Here is a 23,018-nt window from a genome sequence, read left to right as displayed (position 1 = left end):
TTTTAAAAAAAAATACATGTATTTTTATATTAAAAGTAAGAAAAGGGGTCCAAATTTTTTTTATATGAAAATATTTTTTTTTATTTCCATAGATTTATTTTTAAAAATACTTCTGGTATTTTGAAAAAAACATATATCTATCAGATTTTTTTTTTAAAAAAGTAATAGTTTGAAAAAAAAAAAATTTGCCCAGGGGCTCATGACACCGTTGAGCCGACCCTGGCAACTGTTAAGAGAAAAAAAACGTATACATGAAAATAGCATAGCAGCTGTCAAAAGAATAAGAAAACAGAACAAAATTTACACAATTTGAGAAATAGAGAAACAACTTGAAGGGAAGAAGCTAATCCAAGAGGTGTTTAGAGCCTTGGTCACATCAAGTCCAGTAGAGATGGCTGTGAACCAAACACCAAAAGTAGACATGGGCATTTTACCCGGACCCGAAGATCCGAACCGGAACCGACCCGAAAATACAGGTTTGGCCTGATATCCAAAGTACCCAAAAATTATTGTATATATTAGGTAGATATTGGTGATTGGGTATGTTTTGGTATTTCAGATATTTTTTTTTAAGTTTCGGGTTCAGGTTTCGAGTATAATTTCAGGTTTCAGGTAAAATTATAGATTTTCAGAAAATATAATTTGGATATCCAAGTAAAATTTTGGGTATCTTTTGGGTTTTCGGATCTGATTTTGGATAAATTTTTAGGTATTTCTGCGGTTCTTCGGATATTTTTAGGGTTTTTGAGTATTTTTTGAATTTTCATGTCTAACTCGGGTATTTTGGGTCCTTATGGGTCTTAAATATCCTAACCGACCCTAATCCCAGGCCTAACCAAGAGTATTTCCGATGGAATAGTTTACCTTGACTTTGAACCGTAAGGTATTGAATAGACTTCCCCGTATTCATTTTTTGAATATCTCTTCCATTGCCTGTTAGCATTGGCCACTACAAGAAAACAACGGTATTCTGACGGACATTCCGACGGAAAATGAAATCCTCGGAATATCCCGAGGAATTTCCGAGGATATTCCGAGGAAACACAAAATTTGGTTTCCTCGGAATTTCCTCGGAATATACCGACGGAATTCCGAGGAAATATTAATCCATCGGAATATTCTTATGGAATACCGAGGAAAAATGTATTCCTCGGAAAAAACCGATGAATTCCGAGGATATATTATAGCTGTTAGAGAGTCGTTGGAGAATTTTAAAAATTCCGAGGAAATTCCGACGAACTAGCCGTTGGCGTCGGAATTCCGTCGGAATTTCCTCGGTCTGTCGGCAGGATTTCAACTATAAATACAAGCACCCCTCTTCCTCTTCATTCACTCCATATCTTCATCCTCCCTCTTACTCTCTTTACACACGAATTTGATTCATAAAAAACATGTCTTCTTCAAATTATTTTCGTTCTTGGATCGATCAACCTCATTTGGATCCGAACACGAGATTGCTTACGGAAGAATACCAACGAGGTATAACCGAATTCATGGGGTTAGTTCACCGACAACCGGAAGCAAAAACAGGTATGTTAAGATGTCCTTGCTCTAATTGTAAAAATAGAAAGGTTATTAAAGAGTGGGATGTTTGGACTCATCTATATTTGAGTGGGTTTACACGAAGTTACAAAATTTGGTATCATCATGGGGAAACTGATTATGAACATGGTAGTACTAGCGAACCTCAGCCATTAGATTAGAAGAATCAATTAGAACGGATGTAGATTATGGTGTAGGTATTGAGCAGATGGTAAATGATCATTTTAGAGGAGAAGATTTACCCAATGCACAAGCTAGGAGATTTTATGATATGTTGGATGCTGGAAAGCAACCATTATACGAAGGTTGCAGAGATGGTCAGTCAGCTTTATCATCTGCTACAAGATTGATGGGCATTAAAACAGATTATAATTTGGCTGAAGACTGTGTGGATGCGATTGCTGATTTTGTAAAAGGTATTCTACCCGAGGATAATGTAGCTCCTGGTTTATACTACGAGGTTAAGAAACTCGTAGCTGGTCTTGGTTTATCGTATCAGGTAATAGATGTATGCAGCGACAACTGCATGATTTATTGGAGAGCGGTTGAACAGCGGGTTACATGCAAATTTTGTGGAAAGCCTCGTTATAAAGATACGAGTGGAAGAGTTCCAGTGCCATATAAAATGATGTGGTATTTGCCTTTGACTGAAAGGTTGCAGAGGTTGTATCTGTCTGAACGCATAGCGCAACCAATGAGATGGCATGCGGAGCACTCAACAGATGGTGAGATCAGACATCCTTCAGATGCAAAAGCGTGGAAGCATTTCCAATCAAAGTATCCCGACTTTGCGTATGAGAGAAGAAATGTCTACCTTGGATTATGTACTGATGGTTTCAGCCCGTTTGGCAAGAGTGGAAGACAATATTCTCTATGGCCAGTCATTCTTACACCATACAACTTACCCCCAAACTTGTGCTTGCGACGAGAGTTTTTGTTTCTCTCGATTCTCGTTCCTGGACCAGAGCATCCTAAGAGATCACTTGATGTGTTTCTTCAGCCACTAATATATGAGTTGCAACAACTATGGGCTCAAGGTGCTGAAACATACGATGTTTCGTGTAAAGAAAACTTTCAAATGCGGGCAGTACTAATGTGGACAATAAGTGATTTTCTAGCATATGGTATGTTATCTGGATGGACAACGCATGGAAGGCTATCATGTCCATATTGTCAAGATAACATTGATGCTTTCCAACTAAACCACGGAAGGAAAACGTGTTGGTTTGACTGTCACATGAGATTCCTACCACCTGATCATCCATATCGTAGGAGTAGGAATTTGTTTACAAAGAACAAGAGGGTGTTTGACAGTCCACCTCCTGAAATTTGTGGAAAAGATTTGAAGACACAAGTAAGAGATTTTGGTGCAGAAAGGATATATTACAGCCGTTAGAGAGCCGTTGGGGGATTTTAAAAATTCCGAGGAAATTCCGACGAACTAGCCGTTGGCGTCGGAATTCCGTCGGAATTTCCTCGGTCTGTCGGCATGATTTCAACTATAAATACAGGCACCCCTCATCCTCTTCATTCACTCCATATCTTCATCCTCCCTCTTACTCTCTTTACACACGAATTTGATTCATAAAAACATGCCTTCTTCAAATTATTTTCGTTCTTGGATCGATCAACCTCATTTGGATCCGAACACGAGATTGCTTACGGAAGAATAAACGAGGTATAACCGAATTCATGGGGTTAGTTCACCGACAACCGGAACCAAAAACAGGTATGTTAAGATGTCCTTGCTCTAATTGTAAAAATAGAAAGGTTATTAAAGAGTGGGATGTTTGGACTCATCTATATTTGAGTGGGTTTACACGAAGTTACAAAATTTGGTATCATCATGGGGAAACTGATTATGAACATGGTAGTACTAGCAAACCTCAGCCAGTGGTTAGATTAGAAGAATCAATTAGAACTGATGTAGATTATGGTGTAGGTACTGAGCAGATGGTAAATGATCATTTTAGAGTAGAAAATTTACCCAATGCACAAGCTAGGAGATTTTATGATATGTTGGATGCTGGAAAGCAACCATTATACGAAGGTTGCAGAGATGGTCATTCAGCTTTATCATCTGCTACAAGATTGATGGGCATTAAAACAGATTATAATTTGGCTGAAGATTGTGTGGATGCGATTGCTGATTTTGTAAAAGGTATTCTACCCGAGGATAATGTAGCTCCTGGTTCATACTACGAGGTTCAGAAACTCGTAGCTGGTCTTGGTTTATCGTATCAGGTAATAGATGTATGCAGCGACAACTGCATGATTTATTGGAGAGCGGATGAACAGCGGGTTACATGCAAATTTTGTGGAAAGCCTCATTATAAAGATACGAGTGGAAGAGTTCCAGTGCCATATAAAAGGATGTGGTATTTGCCTTTGACGGAAAGGTTGCAGAGGTTGTATCTGTCTGAACGCATAGCGCAACCAATGAGATGGCATGCAGAGCACTCAACAGATGGTGAGATCAGACATCCTTCAGATGCAAAAGTGTGGAAGCATTTCCAATCAAAGTATCCCGACTTTGCGTATGAGAGAAGAAATGTCTACCTTGGATTATGTACTGATGGTTTCAGCCAGTTTGGCAAGAGTGGAAGACAGTATTCTCTATGGCCAGTCATTCTTACACCATACAACTTACCCCCAAACTTGTGCTTGCGACGAGAGTTTTTGCTTCTCTCGATTCTCGTTCCTGGACCAGAGCATCCTAAGAGATCACTTGATGTGTTTCTTCAGCCACTAATATATGAGTTACAACAACTATGGGCTCAAGGTGCTGAAACATACGATGTTTCGTGTAAAGAAAACTTTCAAATGCGGGCAGTACTAATGTGGACAATAAGTGATTTTCTAGCATATGGTATGTTATCTGGATGGACAACGCATGGAAGGCTATCATGTCCATATTGTCAAGATAACACTGATGCTTTCCAACTAAACAACGGAAAGAAAACGTGTTGGTTTGACTGTCACAGGAGATTCCTACCATCTGATCATCCATATCGTAGGAGTAGGAATTTTTTTATGAAGAACAAGAGGGTGTTTGACAGTCCACCTCCTGAAATTTGTGGGAAAGATTTGAAGACACAACTAAGAGATTTTGGTGCAGAAAGGACGCCAGACGTCGGTGGACATGAGCGTTTTCCGGTAGATGCTGTTGGAGACCTACATAACTGGCACAAAAAAAGTATTTTCTGGGATCTGCCGTACTGGGAGGATCATCTACTAAGGCATAATTTAGATGTCATGCATATTGAGAAGAATTTTTTTGACAATCTCATGAACACGATCCTTAATGTTCAAGGTAAAACAAAGGATAATTTGAAGTCAAGACTGGAATTAGTCGATATATGTGCTCGTTCAGAACTTCATGTTGATGAGAATGGTATGGCTCCTTTTCCCATATACCGACTTGATGCAGAGGGAAAAGATGCATTCTTTGATTGGATTTCAAACGATGTGGAATTTTCAGACGGTTACGCATCTAATTTGCGTAACTGTATCGACAGAAAGGAAGGAAAGTTTACTGGCTTGAAAAGCCACGATTGCCATGTAATGATGCAGCGCCTCCTTCCGTTTGCCTTCAAGGAACTATTACCACGAAATGTTCATGAAGCAATTGCAGGGAAAAGTGGTTTCTTCCGCGATTTATGCACGAGATCAGTGACTCTTGAAGTTATTAAAAATTTGAAGACTAACATTGCCGTGATTCAGTGCAACCTTGAGAAGATATTTCCTCCCTCATTTTTTGATGTTATGGAGCATCTTGTTATTCACCTGGCAAGAGAATTGGAACTTGGTGGTCCTGTGCAGTATAGATGGATGTATCTGTATGAGCGGTATATGTTTCATTTGAAGAAGATGGTGAAAAATTTAAGTAGGGTGGAAGTTTCTATAGTCGCACAGATGATCAATGAAGAAACTTCAAACTTTGCCGAGTACTACTTTCCAGCAGAAGTTCAGACCAAAAACAGAAGACCTGTTCGGCATGATGATAGAGGCGAACGACAACATATCATGTTACGGTTCCAGACATTTTCACAGACATTGGATAACTTAGCGGAAAACCAAAGGACCGTCGACTTACTGAGTAGGAGCGCAGTAATTTGCAAACATATTTGCTCACCAACTGCGAAGATGTTCTTCAATATGAGAGGTAAATAAATTAGCTTACAAATTTTTATTTTAACAAGTTGAAATTTAAATCTTAATTAATTACATTATTGTCATCATATGTACAGGATTTTCATGGCAGAAAAGAGGTTCAAATATAGATACGCCACAGAGGACGAACTAGAAGAAATAATGCAGAGAGAATTTTCTGGATGGATGTTTACTTATGTGAGTGCTTTAAACAAATTAAAATATCAGCTATCACATATTTATACTAATTCACATTTATTGATATAACATATATATGTGCTATTAATATAGGTGTCTGCTGGTTTGGCCAGAGGTGAAACATTTGACGATTGGATACGCGAGATGGTCGTTGGACCAAAATTTGTTGTGAAGTCATATCCGAGATTTTGTACTCGAGGATATGCATTCACAACTCGGAAGAGGAGACGTTCGAGTACGACTTATGATGCTGGCGTTTGTTCTGCATCAGGAGATGATGTATACTACGGACACATACATGAGATTTTGAAAATCAAGTATTTGGGCATGGTTTGATTGCGCTGTACTGTTTTCTATTGTGATTGGCACGACAACACTCTAGATCGAGGTGTGAGAACAGATGCATTTGGTGTTACATCAGTAAATTCGAGGCGAAAGCTGCAATATTATGATCCGTTCATTCTTGCTTCTCAGGCCGATCAGGTAATTAAATGTTAATTATTTAGAATGATTCATCATCATGTGTATTAATTTATAATTTTACTAATAATTTTTTAAATGTTACAGGTTTGTTATATCAAATACCCCCGGGTAAGGAACAGAGATGATCCATGGGTATTGTTACAAGACTCAACCCGAGAGGCCGAGTTCAGGGAAGTTCTAATTTTTTACTTATATTTTTAATCTTTTTTTTTTAATTTTCTACTAATTGTGTTTTTTTTTCAGCAAGAATTCAACTGGAATTCAGATGAGACGCTCTTTATCTATCACCACTTCGTCCATAAAGTTATGGACAACTATGGGAAGCAGATCCACGAGTGGAAGAAAAAGTGGGAAATCAACAAGGTTTGTTTTTAATTTATTAAACAATTTTTTAATTTATTAAACTATTTTCTTTTCTTTTTTATTAAAAGGTCCCAAAGTCGATAAACAACATGGTCTGGATGGAGTTGTGTGCGCATTGGGATAAGGAAGAGACGAAAGAAACTTCTTCCACCAACTCCACCAACCGCAGGAGCGACCGTAAAAGGAAGGGCGTCTTCAAGCGTAACTTGGGTGCTCAATCTATTGCCTCTCTGGGAGATCACATGGTAAGTTCAGTTGCTTTTTTTTTCAATTATTTAAGTTTTCAAATTTTATTTTTTGTGCATTTCTTCTAATTTCTAATGTTTCTTTAATTTATGTTTTTTTCAAGGCGGAATAAAATGATGGCGATCCGGTTGATGATCTCGCCCTAATGAAGAGGGCGTATACCAACAAGAAGACTGGCCAGATTGATGACGGTATTGTGAGGGAAGTGGTCACCCTGGTCCAAACTTAGGTGCAAGATGAAGTGTCTCAACTTCAAACCGAGGATGGCGCTTCGACGGCTTCGACCAACTTGTCCCGGTTTCGAATCAACGAAATCGTTGAATCCGTAAGTTCTTTTTTTGTTGAAGTTCAATTCATTTATTTCTTGATTTAAATTTGGTTATTTTATATTTCAGTCGGTTCCAAAGAAGAAGTGACATTTGGTCGGTTTGGGTCGTCGCACCCGGTCGGTTCCTCCTTCTTCTGTACCACCGCCCTTTGTTGATCCAGAAGTACTTACGGCTCAGTTGAAGGACAAGGATGATCGCATATCTTTGTTGGAGACCCAGATGGCGGCTTAACAGGCGGGCTATGAGGCACAGAGGAGGCTGGACCAGCAAATGATGGAGATGATGCAGAGGATGTACCCGAACGAGGTGTTCCCGAACGTGTCAGACCCGTAGTTTTCTTTTTTTCAAAAACTCGGAATGTTTTATTTTTATTTGTACAACTTTGAATATTATCTAATATGTTTTCAATTTTAATTTTAATTTTATATTTTCGAATTTAAATTTCAAAATTTTTATTTTTTTTTAATTTTTTTTTTTTTTTAAATTCCGAGGAAATGAACTCTCGGAATATACCGAGGGACTCATTCCTCAGAATATTCCGAGGGACTCGTTCCTCGGAATTTTCCGAGGGCTCAGTTCCTCGGAAATTCCCGATGACAATTCCGAGGAACATTTCGTCGGAACTTCAGAGAATTGGACCATCGGAAAGTCCATCGAAATATCCCGAGGAAGTTCTCCCTCGGTATATTCCGAGAAGCTTTCCGACGAACTGGTGGTCCTCGGAGTTTCCTCGGAAATTTGTTTCCTCGGAATTCCGTCGGAAATTTCCGAGGAAAAATGAATTTCCGAGGAGTTATTTCCGAGGACTTATTTCGTCGGTATGTCGTCGGAATAACGTTATTCCGACGACATACCGACGATTTTTTCCCTCAGTATGTCGTTGTTTTCTTGTAGTGGGCTATCGGTCAATTCTGAGGAACGAAGTCACTCGACTAATAGGTCTGCAAGCCTCCGGTGGCCTTACTTTGCTTTCAGGCCAATTAACGAATCTAGCTTACGCTTGGACTCCTGAATTGATATAACTCAAATTGCATGTGTTAAGCGTTCGAATAGCTGGCTTTATCAAATGTCTTCTTTTTGGGAGAAATATGAATTGTTAGCCAAAGACTTCCGTCAATGAACATGAGAAAGAGGCACTCTTTCTCTTGTCGAAGATGAGGCCTGCAGACTAATCTTACATATATTACCTCATTTATCAAATAGCGCTCACTGCGGTTCTTCGGATATTTTTAGGGTTTTTGAGTATTTTTTGAATTTTCATGTCTAACTCGGGTATTTTGGGTCCTTTTGGGTCTTAAATATCCTAACCGACCCTAATCACAGGCCTAACCAAGAGTATTTGGAACGCTGTCTTTCTCACGGGATGTGATGATCTGCTTCCGACGAAGGTGAGTGGAAACTTATTGGGCTTATTAAATCCTTCATTACAGTAAAATAAGAAATTAGGCCACTTAACGGTTGGAAGAAGCCCATATAACAAAGAAGTTAACGATCCTCACGCCGACATTATGTATAGTCGTCAACTCAAAGGAGCTCAAGAAGTCGTACTATGTTGCCTCCTTCGGACAAAAGGAGTGTACTTATGTTTTTCAGTTTTTTTGTATTAAACTAATAATTAAGACTAATTATGTACATCCAAAAACAGGAATCCAGCTGCAACTCACCACCCTTTGTATTAATAAGTCCCCAAAATAGGAATCCAGCTGCAATTCACCACTACTTCTTTCGCATTCAAGCAACATATTCATCTCTCTTTCTCTCGATGTTCATCATCAATACTATATGAGACCCAATGAACATCTTCCATTGTTGGAAACCACACTTTTCTACTAATTTATTTAATTAAGCTCCTAAATAAGCTCTTTAAGCACTTGTCTTGTGAGTGTTTAATGTATTTTATATATAATGAATCAGCGCATTGTTATATCTCCATACATCATTGTATCTTTTACTGGGATATGAGTTATATGGGGTTCGATTCATTGTTTTCCTTGACGCGTTAGACCCATTTCAGTGCTTACACTGAGGAAACCCAAAAGTACAATACAAACAACAAAATGGAAAGAAGAAGTATTCACAAGGTTTGGATTTTTGTTTTTTTGTTGATATACCATAAATCTAAATATGATTTGACACTGGTAGTTAGCCGGAAATTTTACTGTCACTGGCTTTTGAATTTGATAGTTTTATATACTCACTATGTTTTACAAAAAACATAACACATTTTTATCTTATTACTCAAACCATGTCATTTTATAATTATAATTCTAATGCAATTTATATATACTTCAACCTAAATATTATTCACAAAATGCATTGATTTTAAAAATAATTGTATTTATCTAACAAGTTTTGGTTAAATATGCGTAATTACTAAAAACATAAATATATTTCAATCATTTCTTACTATCTGTGAAAATGTCAAAATAACATTTTTCTTTCTTTGAATGAATTTTAAATTTATTCACCTCAAAAAACTTTTTTACAATGAATACAACTATTGTTTCTGAAAGAGATTAGAGTATCAAATTGACATATATATATATAAAGTAGATTTTTTTCTCTTCTTTTGACAGGTGGAAGGGGGGATTTCATGACATGTATCATCATATTTTTTCTTTTTACATTTTAGGTTTTTTTTTTTTAGATTACTACAATTTAACCCAACATTTTATAATTGTGTATTATATAATCCTTCTTCTACTAACCATCATCACATAAAGTCTAATAATCTATTTTATTGGTCATTAAAATGCAATATGAATAAACAAATACATAAAATAATATAAATATATAAATATTTAATTTATTCACAACTAAAAGTAACATAATTTTTTATTATTTTAATATTTTTAACTATTTTATAATATTTTATCTACAAATTATATTTTTATTTTACTATTAAAAATTATAAAATAACCGAACTAAGAAGAAAGAACTAGAACAAACACATAATCTAAACCTAAAACCTCCACAATCACAAAAAAAAAAAAAACAGAAAATGCCATAACAACGCTAACTCAATAAAGGTCCGGAGCTGAAAGGAGATCAAGAACGAAAACTAACTTATCTCACCTTACCATAGTGTATCTTGGTCATAACAAGCAGAGGTTAGAGAATGTTAGAAAGATAAAATGTGAGACAAAGCAATCCCGAACACAAAAGAACGCGATCAAACACTAACGCAAAGTTATAGATATTCATTTGGTTTTTCTTGGATTAAACAAAAGAGAGTAATTACATGAACGTTAAACTTTCGAACCAAGAAAGCAGGCCAGAGGAAGAATAACCACCAGAAGGGTAAAGTCACACGAAGCAGAAAGACATATGCCTAAATCAGCGGAAGCACAACCACCAGCCAAGAGGTAAGAACTATCTCATAAACTTAACACGCATATACAAGGTGTCTCTGCCAACAAAGAACCACAAAGCTCTGGATATAAAAGACCAAAACTCTAAGAAACTAACTTCACACACCTATACCAAGAGAAGGAGGGGAACAAGAGAAACAAACTGAGAGAGGCAGAATGGAAGGTAAGCAACAAGAAACCAAAGCCTTAGCTTAACACCAGAAACAACCATTTAAGCCAACACAGCATACACATAGGAAAGGAGAGCCGCCAGAGATGTGAGCAGTGATGAAAGCTGCAATGAGATGAAAGAACATGGAAGGAAGGGGAGATGAAACAAAATCAACAAACCATGGAACCGTCTTCGATCTATGAAAGAGAGCATAAATGTTAGATCACCAAAAATCAGATCTTGAAAACCAAGACGAACAGGGACTATTGACGGCAAACCAACGACGGGGAAGACAACATCAAAGACGACTAAACTTTGTCCCAACTCAAGGGGATGCAGCCCCTAACATAAGCCAAAATCTAAGGAAGAAGAGTAGTGCCAATATTGACCGGAACAGCCTACAACGCGTGGGAAACAACCGCACAAATGGGAACTCATAATCCCAATTTACAAAAAATATCAGATAATCTCACAGGAGAAGAAGGCGATGAAGAATAAGAGCACGAATGTGAGTCTTTTTGGAGAGGGTGAGAAGCACCGCACACCAGGAAGATAAATGAAATACATAAATGGTGATGGCTCACGGTCAAAATATGGGGAGAGGGCACAAAACATCTTAAAAGAATAATGTTTCAAAATATATAAAAAAGAAATACAATTTTGAAGTCGAAACCGTTAATCTTAGAATCAACAAATTCATAAAAGCAAGTTATTAAAATTCAATATCATCAGAGACTCACTTCACAACTAACAATTAATATTATGCACACAACAACACATTATTGAAAAAACAAGAAAAAATTGCCAAATACGACTCACAACTTGATTTCAAATGCAAAAGTAAACTCAAACTTGAATCAAATGCAAAAGTAACCTAAAAGACAATTGAAATTACAACCAGCCCCTTGTGAACAAACAAAAAAACCGAATTTTTTTTTACGTTTCTAACCCCCTTAAGTCGTCTGTCCAGACGACTTTACAGTAAGTCGTGTGGACTAATTCTACTTAGAAATAATTTAAAATTTTTGTAAAAAATATTTTGATAAGTGAAAAATTGAAATCATGTAATTAACATATGTTTTAAGAGATATAAATTAAGATATAACAAAGGTTAATTGTTTTCAACATAGATGAGTGAAAGTAGTGAGTCATGATATTCTTTGGTTTAGGGTTTTGCCAACATATGTTGTAGTATTGTATGTGTTCTTAGGGTTAGATTTTGGAATGCATAAATGTTTTTTTGAAAACTTTAAAATTTACCTAAGTGTGTTTATTTCTGTGTATAGTAAACACTATTTAACTATAATTACGGCTTTATAACGTGGTTAGTTAGTTAATTTAGTCAATTTAGTTTAGGGGTTAAATTTAGGGTCTGGGACGACTTACGAGTAAGTCGTCTGATGTACAGTATTCGACAGACGACTTACTAGTAAGTCGTCCAAACCGGACCGAACCTTTAATTTTTCAATGTACTTTTAAACTTAACCGGATTATTTACCGGACATATATAAGGTATTTTTTTTTCATTATTCACTGTTTTCCGAAATTCAAAAAACCCTGCCGTTTCTCTCAAAGGCAATTTCGTAGGCGATTTCCGTCGATTCTCTCTAATCCATCGTTCGCACTGTCGGTTGTCTCTCCGCCATTATCACCATCGTTCTCACCACCGTTCTCACAGCCGCTTCCTCTATATAGATCTTAGAGGAAACCCTAGCACGCATTCTCTCAGAGGCGTCTCGTTGAACTCCGCCGCCGGTAAGTTATATCTCTTACTGTCGAGTGATTGATTGAGGAAGAAATGAACATAAAACGTTGTCTCTATCAATTTATACACTCGTTCTTTTTTCACGTCTATTTTTGCAGATATAAAACCGCTATGTCGAAGGCGACTATATCTTTTCCTAATTTTCAGGTCGGCTTTAAAATGTTCTACTGGAAGTCTTGGAAGACTTATAATTAAGTCGCCTACAAAGTCTTCTGGCTGGAAGACTTTCCAGATGACTTAATTATAAGTCTTTCAGCTGGAAACTTGCCAGACGACTTAATTATAAGTCTTTGATTGTTTTGAGATGGTTGACTTAATTATAAGTCTTTGATTGTTTTGAAATGGTTGTCTTTGATTGTTTTGCAGGTAAAAAAAATGGATATACTAGAACTCCCCGTAGGATACATACATTAAGGGAAGAGCCCCCTGCAGTGCATAGCATTTCGTATCATACTTGTTGGACGTTGCATACTGCTTTAAAGAAAGCTCTTCATGATGACGAATATAAAGAGCTGAAGGAGTCGAAGTTGGGAGTTTTCATCAAGTTCCAAGAGCTGGGATTTGATTGGGCTTCAAGGCTGGTTCACTACATGCTCTTTTTCCAACTAGGCATAAAGAAGAAGTATGAGCTGTGGAGTCTCGTTGGTCCAGAACCTGTGAGGTTTTCATTGTTAGAGTTTGAAAACCTCACTGGTCTAAACTGCGAGTACATCGAGGACCTTGAGATACCTCACTGTGTTGTTACAAAGGAGTTGACTTCTTTCTGGGAGATGTTGGGAGTTCATGTCGATGCTGGGCCATCTACTCAGGAGATAATAGCAGCATTTGAAAGATGCGAAGGGTGGTCTCGGGATGATCGCAAGCGGCTCGCGTACCTTGCCATTTTCACTAGATACATTGAAGGGAGAAAATATTCAACCCCTACACCGGTTAGTCTGGCAAGGCTAGTGATGGAGCTAGAACGGTTTGAGAATTATCCATGGGGGAGACTCACGTTTAAGGTGCTGATGGACTCTATGAAGGGCAGAGATATTTCGGGTTGTTATACTATTAATGGGTTTGCGCAAGCTCTCCAGGTCTGGGTGTACACAGCTCTGCCGGAATTGGGTGCTAATTATGGTAATCCTCTCCCAAACAATCCGTCTCCATCGATACTGGCTTACAAGGGTCGCAAAAGACGTAGAGAGTTTAAAGAGGCTATCCTCAGTCAGGTATTTACTGCAATCTGGACGACTTCGCAGAAAACTTATAATTAAGTCGTCTGATAAGTCTTCCAACTGGATGACTTAGTAGAAGACTTATAATTAAGTCGTCTGGAAAGTCTTCCAGCTGGATGACTTAGTAGAAGACTTATAATTAAGTCGTCTGGGAAGACTATCCAGACTACTTAATTATAAATATTTTACTAAGTCTTCCAGGTGGAAGACTTTCCAGATGACTTAATTATAAGTCGTCTACTAAGTCGTCCAGCTGGAAGACTTTCCAGACGACTTAATTATAAGTCGTCTGCGAAGTCTTTTCTTTCCATCTTTCTTAATCCGTCAAATATCTAAGTTCATATCTTCTATTTACTACAGACTAGGGTGATCAACTTTGTTCAGAAGGACATTGGTGAAATGTTTCCAAAATGGGAGTTTGATGTTGAGGACACGCCCGCGGAGAACATAATTAAACTCATGTTTGTGAAGAAACCGTGGAAGTGGACCATGGATTGCTGGGAAGTCACCGGTACTTGGGTCAATACAAAGCCGGCAGTTGTGAGTCCAGCGAAGAAAAAGGTAGTGAAGGAAGACAGTCAAGACCTCGGAAGAAAGTTTGTAAAGAGGCTAGTGAAGAGGCAGCTACAGTGGCTAGTGAAGAGGCAGCTGCAGAGGCTAGTGAAGAGGTTCATACGACTGTTGGTGGGTTGACCAAAGAGGATATTAAAACCATGTTTAAGGACATAGTTGATGCCATGAGGGAAGGGTTTGGGACGTGCCTTAAGGAGATCAAGTATCTGTCGGAAAGGGTGGAAGCTGTGGAGAAGAAGGTTGGTATCACCACAAAACGGAAAGGGACATCAGCTCAAAACACTACCCCTCCACCTAAACCGACGCTCGAACCCGGGGTTAGTAACGAATCCTCTCCCAACAAGAGATTGACTAGACAAAGTCTTAAGAATAAGAACTGAAAAGTTGCATTTGCTTTGTTTCTTGTATGTCAGAACATGTGTGCTTTGTTTATAGTATATGAAATGGATCTTTGGACAAAGTCATTGGTTATTATTGTTTGAAATGGATCTTTGGTTATTATTGTATAAACCCATCTTGTATATTGCAGAGTGAAAGAGTTAATGGGACGAACGCGGGAAGGAAGAGCTTGCCGGAGGATAAAGGTCCAGATGTGCCCGCAGATGCTAGTTCCTCGAAAGATAAAGCTCCAGAACCGAGCCTTGTTCTATTGGACAAAAATCAATCCACTGTTTCGGATTTACAGAAGGAGGATGCTAGATATCTGGAAAAGAGGGATGCTGCTTTGGCATTTTGCCGTGCAAAGAGTGATCGAACAAGGAAACTTGCTGCTTCACAGCAATCTCCTTATACAGCAAACAACACGGCCAAAGTGATCATTCCAAACAAAAAGCTTTATCCATGCTATAATCCTTTTCACCAATTGACAAGAAGAAGTTGAAGGAGCTCGCTGATTGGTTGAAAACTTGTCCGTAAGTGTTTGCTTTTCCCATAATAGCTTGCTTTAGTCTACAAAAACTGATTGTTTTTCAACATTTTGTGTTTGCAATCATTATAGAACACTTCTCGATAAAAAACCACGTACAAGTAGAACTTGGTGGTATCAAATCCTCCGGACCTCCTTAGAGTGGCTGGAGGACTGTGTAAGTCTTCTGCTATGACTTAGATGACTTACTGATAAGTTTTCTTTGTAGACGACTTACCAATAAGTCGTCTGGTAAGTCGTCTGATATCTTCTGACTTGTACCCTATTTTATATGCAGCATATTGATGCTTAATTTAATGTGCTGAGGAAGAGGTACGACGCTAACCCACAACATTTCAGGAGCGAGAGAATGCGCTTCCTAGATCATCTCTTTGCTCATCAATGGAGATTCAACTACAAGGATTTTAAGGACTCGGAGCCCGATCAGAATGGTTTAGGAAGAAGACTCCCTGGTGGGACGTGAAATTATTATGCAGGCACTATACCATCATTTTTCCAATCGAACAAGGTTTGGGGGACGGATATTGATGATGTCTATGCGCCAGTGAGCTACAACGACACTCATTGGATTGCTATGTGGATATCGATCCCTAAGAGGCACATAGTCGTCAGGGACAGCATTTGTTCCAATATCTCCCCAGAAGAACTCGATGTGGTAATAGAGCATTTTCTCTACATGGTCCCTTACCCGTAAGTCTTCTACAGCCAGACTACTTACGGGTAAGTCTTTTACACGAACAGATCTGGAAAAAATTCCAATTTCATACCTTAAACTAGTGAGATGACTTCCTTAGCACACAGAGTCTTCTCCAACCACCCAGAATCTCAAACGAAAGTAACCCGCCAAGAATAGTATGCTTGAATGGCTCTATCAACCATAAAAAAATTTGAATCAAAAGCTTGAGTTTTTTGGATGAATATGGAGACAAAGTGAAAGAGATGTTGTTTTTAGTTCATAACAAGTGAGAAAGAGAGAGTGTAAATCGATTTTAGGTGCATTAAGAGCTTCAAATTGGTTGTTCATGGTGGTTGGGGTATTGATGACAATGACAATCTTGTAATTACTTGAAGATGATGAGGGTGAGAGAGTAAAAATGTCATTTTCGGAAAAAAATAAATAAATTTGATGGCATTTTCGTGAATTATATGAACTTGTGGGGTAAATAAGACAAAAGAAAAATCCAAAAAAAAACGTGGGTTAGTTTTAGGTTTGACTTTGAATTTTGAGTCAATTTTGCAAAAATCTCAAAAAACAAATACATAATATATTAACCTATCACCTACTACTACATAAAACAACAAAAACACCAAATAATTTTATTAACAAATAAAGAAAATCAGATAATTAGTTTATCCAAAATATCATACTTAACAACAATGAAATTCGCGCAGATGCCCCTAGTTCTTCATAAAACAGAGAAAATATATTTTGTGTTTTTATTATTTTAATGAATCTAAAAATAAAGCTTCAGTCTCTATTCAAATATGTAATAACACATTTCATTGTTATTTACAAGTAGGAATCATTTTATGAAATCAAATATATATTTCTTCCTATTTAAAATTTCTAAAACATCATTTTAGTATAGAGGGAATATAAGATAAAATTTAAGTCGGTGGTATAAGGAAACTTTTCGTGTGCTTCTGATTCTAACTTTCTAAACTCATAGTCACACATTTTTACTAAAATTGAATAGTTTTTTGTTTGATAAAGGTAACAGTCACACATGTTTCAACTACAGTAGTTCTTTTTCTCCTCTTGTTATTGAAATTCCTTTGTTTCTGTCTTCACCTGAACTTTTATCTGCTGTCTTTCCCGACAAAGAAAACAACAACGTTTCTTCTTTTCAGACCAAGACAATTCTTGTAAAGCAGAGATTGTGACTTGAATATATCCCGTTTCGCATAACTGAACTACACACATATAAAAATATATCATTTGTGACTAAAACTTAAACATCAAAAGAAACAAAATCTTCTAGGAGCCAAAAAAAATCTAACATTTTTCTTAGAGCATTGGGGGTAAGAAACCCCAATTCAGTACAAAATAAAACATAAAATAAGTGTCCAATGGTTAGTAGCCATAGATTTAGAACGTCGAGAGTTTGATTATTGATTATAGATAGTTCGGCAATATGTTTTTTTTACTGAAGTGTCCAAATACCTAGAAACACTTACAATTCTTATAATCTTATCGGAGGAAATACTACAATTTCTATATTTTGTTGGAATATTAATTCCAATCTTATATTAGGAATTTAGACAAATATTATACCAGATAAATAGTATTCAACTATAATTAGCATACGAGATTTTGAAAAGAACCCGAAAACAATTTTTTTGCGAATTTTATGAAATCGACCAAAGTGAGCAATATCATAATAATGTATAGAGTTGAACATGAATTTAAAAGCCTACAAATGGTATTAGAATCACCAGGGTAAAAATCTGTAAGATAATTAAAAAGTCTCTCAAGTTCGGTAATCCTATGCAAAGACTATGTATGTTCTCTTGTGAAGGGAGTGGCCTTCGAGATAACTTTGCAAATAAAGATGACAGTGACATATGTCGAATGTTGTTGTAAGGGTTAGGTGAAGGATTTTTCATAGTGCAACAATGGTTAGATAAGAAGTTCTTAGGTTGAATATGTCAGTACAGGATGGATTACATGTGTTGCTAGAAGTTGAAGAATGCCATAATTTGTGTGATCCCTTGAAGAGAGACGTATTGTGATATCAATGTAAATACTACATCAAATTTTTTAGATAAGATGAAAATATATTAGTGACGTATAAAACTGATTAATATAAGAATTTTCGAAAAATATTTCAAAAAAATTCATACAAATTTTATCAGTTCTGTCTAAAATGTACCATACCCTATTAGTAAATAAAATTGGCAATGAGTTTTTAAAACCAACATTCTGACATGAAATAATGAAATTTGCTCTGCTACAATACAAAAAGGATTATAATTGATATTTCAAGTTTCTTAGTTGACTCGAAAAGTTTTTGGGAATTTATTTGTTACAAAAGCGAAATGAATTGCCAATTAATTTTTTATCTATTTGAATTGACTTTCAAAGAGTTTATGATCCAATGATCTTTGACATTCGTTTGAGGAAAAATTCACTTTCCCCATCAAGCTTTAGCATTACAAAGTTATGGAATGGATCTCAAATGGGTCCACAGATAATGCAACAAAACCGCGTCTTCAACATCAGAATCCAAACCCATCCACTCTCTCTCTGCTTCCTTCTACTACTTCCATTTCTTCACTACACTTCTTTTCAACTTTAAAACAAAATCCAGATTCTGCCTCCTTCCTTTATATTCTCAATTCTCATTATTATAATCACAATAACAAGTGAATCTACAGTTCTCCATCTGAGATATAACACTTGTTAAACCCATCTTTGAAGTTTCCTGGAAGCTACACTTTTGAATTTTGACATTATTATTAAACGTCTACATGCTTTTATCTGCTGTTTAAGACACTAATACACACCTACAAATAACTGCAAACCATTGTTAACATTCAAACATCAGAATCTAAGCAGACAAAGCACTCAAACAGAAAACATTTTGAGAAAAAACTTGGTTGTGTGGTTTCTCATGTCGTCTGGTCGTAGTAACTCCACTAACAATGCGCGAAATGATGGTCAAGCTGGTATACCATCTGCCTACAGAGGAGTCCGGAAGAGAAAATGGGGCAAATGGGTGTCTGAAATCCGCGAACCGGGGACCACGAACCGTATCTGGTTAGGCAGCTTCGAGACTCCTGAAATGGCTGCAACCGCCTATGACGTTGCAGCATTCCATTTCAGGGGACAAGGGGCTCGTCTCAACTTCCCCGAGCTCGTCAACAGCCTGCCACGTCCTGCAGACTCTAGCGCAGACAGCGTTCGCATGGCAGCTCATCAGGCAGCACTCTGCCTCAGAACAGAGCCAGTAGAGTCAGCCATGCAAGTGGACACCTCAAGCTCCTCCAACATAGGTACAACGATGGTGAGACTCTCGCCCAGAGAAATTCAAGCGATCAACGAGTCAACTTTGGGATCTCCAACCATGTTGATGCATTCATCATACGATGATGACCCAATGGGGTTTGACAATGATGTGGGGATGAATGTGTGGGATGCATACCAGACTGACTCTCTTTGGGACCCCTAATGCCAAAGTCATGGAGAGTTTCTACATCTTAATATAATACCAGGTTAAGTCAATGGCCTAGAATGCTTAATTACTAGGGTTTGGTTTACCGTTATAGCAAAGAATAAAGTTCATGTGAGTCTTGGAGGGAAAGGCACTTGCACTCTTCTAAAGGAACAGATGAGGTTGATGGGTCCCAGATAATGGACCTCTTTACAAATATTTTAAAGATTATTTGAACTAGTAGAGACACAGCTTCTATTTTAGGGCTTCCTCTATTTTATAAGCTGGTGTAAGAGATTGTGAGGTGTGACTTATTTTTTATTTTTTTCCTATTGTTTGTTACCTCATCTGCTTATGTAATTCCGTATGAAAACTATAAGATTTTTTTTTTCTTTTCTAACAAGACTTTTGCCTTCTCTTGATTTTCTTTAATCCTAAATGAACCATTGACTAGTCTCAAGCTTAATCTACATTTCATACACCAAGATTCTTTACAAGTTGATCGAGTTCAATGTAGATCTTCCATTTTTCAGGAACCAAAACCAGTATATGCTATAAATGCAAGCTATTGCAAACAAGAAAACATAATATACTTTTTAAGCATTCTTCAAGCAACTTACTTGATGCTTTTGACATATAATGGCGGTCCATGTCAGAGAGCCCAACAACAGTACCGAAAGAGAGATTAACACTTCTGAGATCTCCACATTGTCCATACATCTTTGATGATTCTTGATAAACAGAAGGGATCGACTCGAAATCCTTTTATAGAATGCGCACATGAATCTCCTTCCCCAGCTTCAAAGCTTTAAATCACTGCAGATAGTCAAAACCCTACCCATTGTAACAGAATCTGGCCTGTTTGTTTTCCACATAGCAGTCAATCATGGCGGTTCATGCTTTAACATTACACCGCTCCAACCAACTTGTCAAACAGTCTGACAGGATACTCTGGAACACTGCACTTTGAGTACATTACCATCAAAGAAGTGACTAATGATACATTTGGCAAGAAGAGATTCTTTAAAGCATAACAACAATTAATCTCTTTTCCCTGCTTTATATCCCTCAGCTCTGAACAAACAGGAAGAACTTCAGCAACTGTAACAACGTCTGGCTTAAAGCCTTCTTGCTGCATCCAGAAAATCAATCTCAAAGATTGATCAAATCTTCAGTTATCTGCGTATCCAGGCACCTCCTTTCCTAGCCTCGGTGCCTTAACATCCCCAAGTACAGGAAGAATTGTTGTAAACAGTTCAGTTAGTAGTTTCGTCGAACACCTTCTGTGCGTCTTATCGAACCGCGCGAAGTGTACATAAGAACGAGTTTTTGACCAAAAGAAGTCATTTTTCTCTAACCCATCGATGCGGAAATGAACATTTACGGGAGAGAGGCGGAAGAGAAAGGAAAAGCATCTCTCTCCCTGAAAGGTTGTGCTTTTTGGCTGGAGAAGTAGAAGTGCGTTTACTTTTGATGGGTCTAGCCGGAGATTTTACCGGAGCTCTGTCTTTGAGGGGAGGATGAGGACGGTGGTTGGAGCTCGACGTCATTGGTAAGGACGGTGTGTACCGGAATCCGAGAGACGACACTACTTCCATGGTGACTGAAACACTCACAAGTTACCACTTGATTAAGATAAGGCCGTGAGTAATTATAGCATTGAATATATAAATAATGTTGATCAAAATTTGATAAAATAAAAATACAAAATTATCTTTAATGAAAAAATAGATTTAGCTTAAATAAATATTTTAAAAATAAATAAACATTTGTTATATGAAAGATGTGATTGTTTTGGTTGATTTATAGTAAAATTAATAGAGTAAAGATGTATTTCATTTACTTTATTTTTTGACCAATCAAATGAAAAAAATAGTTACTCTTATCTTATTTCAATTTTTTATTAATATGAAACTGATCGAAAAAACTGAGAATTATGGTTATTTACATGTGAAGGTAGATCTGATTGTGAAAAAAAAGTGAGAATATAACGTCCCTGACCGTCTACGGCTAATAGACTTTCTATATCCGTTTATTTGGTCCGTGGATTCCATCCCGTCCAATGGAAGATGCATTAATTTTTTCAGAATTTCAAAATCATCGTTTATCGACTCTTCGATCATCACATGATCTTTCTCCGTGTAACTGTATTTTTACCTCATTTACACAATACCGCGAATCATTTTCCGATAAGTCACTGCTCATCTTTTCACTATTTTAACCCAGACACTGTTAACTATGGAATTTTAAATGGAATTGTATTTTAATGATATAGATAGTCAAATCAATTCTCATAATTTTGTCCGTATATACCAGAAATCAGGATTCTACAGAGAAAATCTAGTTCTAGTTGCTATTGAGCTCAAACCAACACTGTAGCAATCTTCCGTGTTTATGAGTAGCCGTGTACTTGAGGGAACAATCCGATTCCTTTATGATCTTGTCAATGAGTGGAGTGAACTGAGTAGTGGATGTCCGTCCACCTTTATGGTGTCATCCGTCCACCTTTATGGTGTGGTCCGAAATTTCTTTCGCCCCACAAATGGTAAATGGTGACTTAGGGAGCTAACCGAAGTAAGATGAAAAAAGTGGCTGCCAAACCAATGGCACAAAACTCTGAATCATATCGCTCCAGTTTGGTGCTGTTCTTGATCCGAGAATACCACCCCAATGGTGTGCCACACAGTGTAAGAGTAGGGATAAGCAAAAAAAATGTGGTGCCTTCTCTCATCTCTCTCCGCATAAGACACAAACTTGTTCTGCTCCCCCATTGCCTCATCCTGTCTCATGTTAACAAACGATCATGAAAAGCTAACAAGAGATGGGGAAAAAAAACGAGACGCCTTGTTAAAAGTGAAAACCAAACAAGTTTTCCCCGTTGACCAAAAAAAAAAACAAGTTTTCCTCGATCCATTTTGTTCTTCCTTAATTTCAATTTTTGCCTTTCATAGTTTGAGAGTATAACTCTTACTCTCTTATTTAAAATTAAATTTAGAGTAAAAAGTATAAATAAATAAAATAGTTTACATATGTTCATTTTATTATCATTTATTCTAGTTTTCATTTTTAATTACCTCTTTTTTTATTATATATTATTTTCACCTAATACTCTAAAATGTTCTCAATTGCAACCTAAATCCAAAACCCAAAATCCTAAGCACTAATGTACAAGCTTTAAATTATTATTTTTTTAAATAAAGTTTTTATTACTATTTAACATTTTTATGAAAATAATATTGATTACTAAAATTTCCACGTAACTAACTACGCACCATATTCAAAATTGTTATAAGAAAATTCAACAATTCTCTATGACTTTGTAGAACTTTTTACTATATATATAACTATTATAAGAAAATTCAACAATTCTCCATAGATATGAAAATATAAAAAGAATTAGTTGTAAAAAATTACTACAAAAAAGTGATGCACAACTATTTTCCTATGTGTACGAATACGATTCAAATTTGTTATAAGAAAATTCCACAATTCTCGATAATTTAAGCCGCCGCCTTATGTTGATTTTTAGATAGAGAAACGAAATAAGCA

General features: G+C 36.9%; 1 protein-coding gene across 1 annotated transcript; it reads left to right on the top strand.

Annotated features, from left to right (window-relative positions):
* The first annotated feature begins 18,898 nt into the window (after window positions 1-18,898).
* On the top strand, window positions 18,899-19,487 carry LOC106399576 (ethylene-responsive transcription factor ERF021). Its single transcript, XM_048760098.1, has one exon. The coding sequence runs from the start codon at window positions 18,930-18,932 to the stop codon at window positions 19,485-19,487; it is 558 nt and encodes a 185-aa protein (XP_048616055.1). The 5' UTR covers window positions 18,899-18,929.
* Window positions 19,488-23,018: the final 3,531 nt, after the last annotated feature.

The sequence above is a fragment of the Brassica napus genome, chromosome C6 (genome assembly GCF_020379485.1).
Source record: "Brassica napus cultivar Da-Ae chromosome C6, Da-Ae, whole genome shotgun sequence".
In the NCBI taxonomy this organism is placed as follows: Eukaryota; Viridiplantae; Streptophyta; class Magnoliopsida; order Brassicales; family Brassicaceae; genus Brassica; species Brassica napus.
The sequence above is the reverse complement of the archived record's forward strand: the minus strand, read 5'-3'. Positions and strand labels throughout refer to the sequence as shown.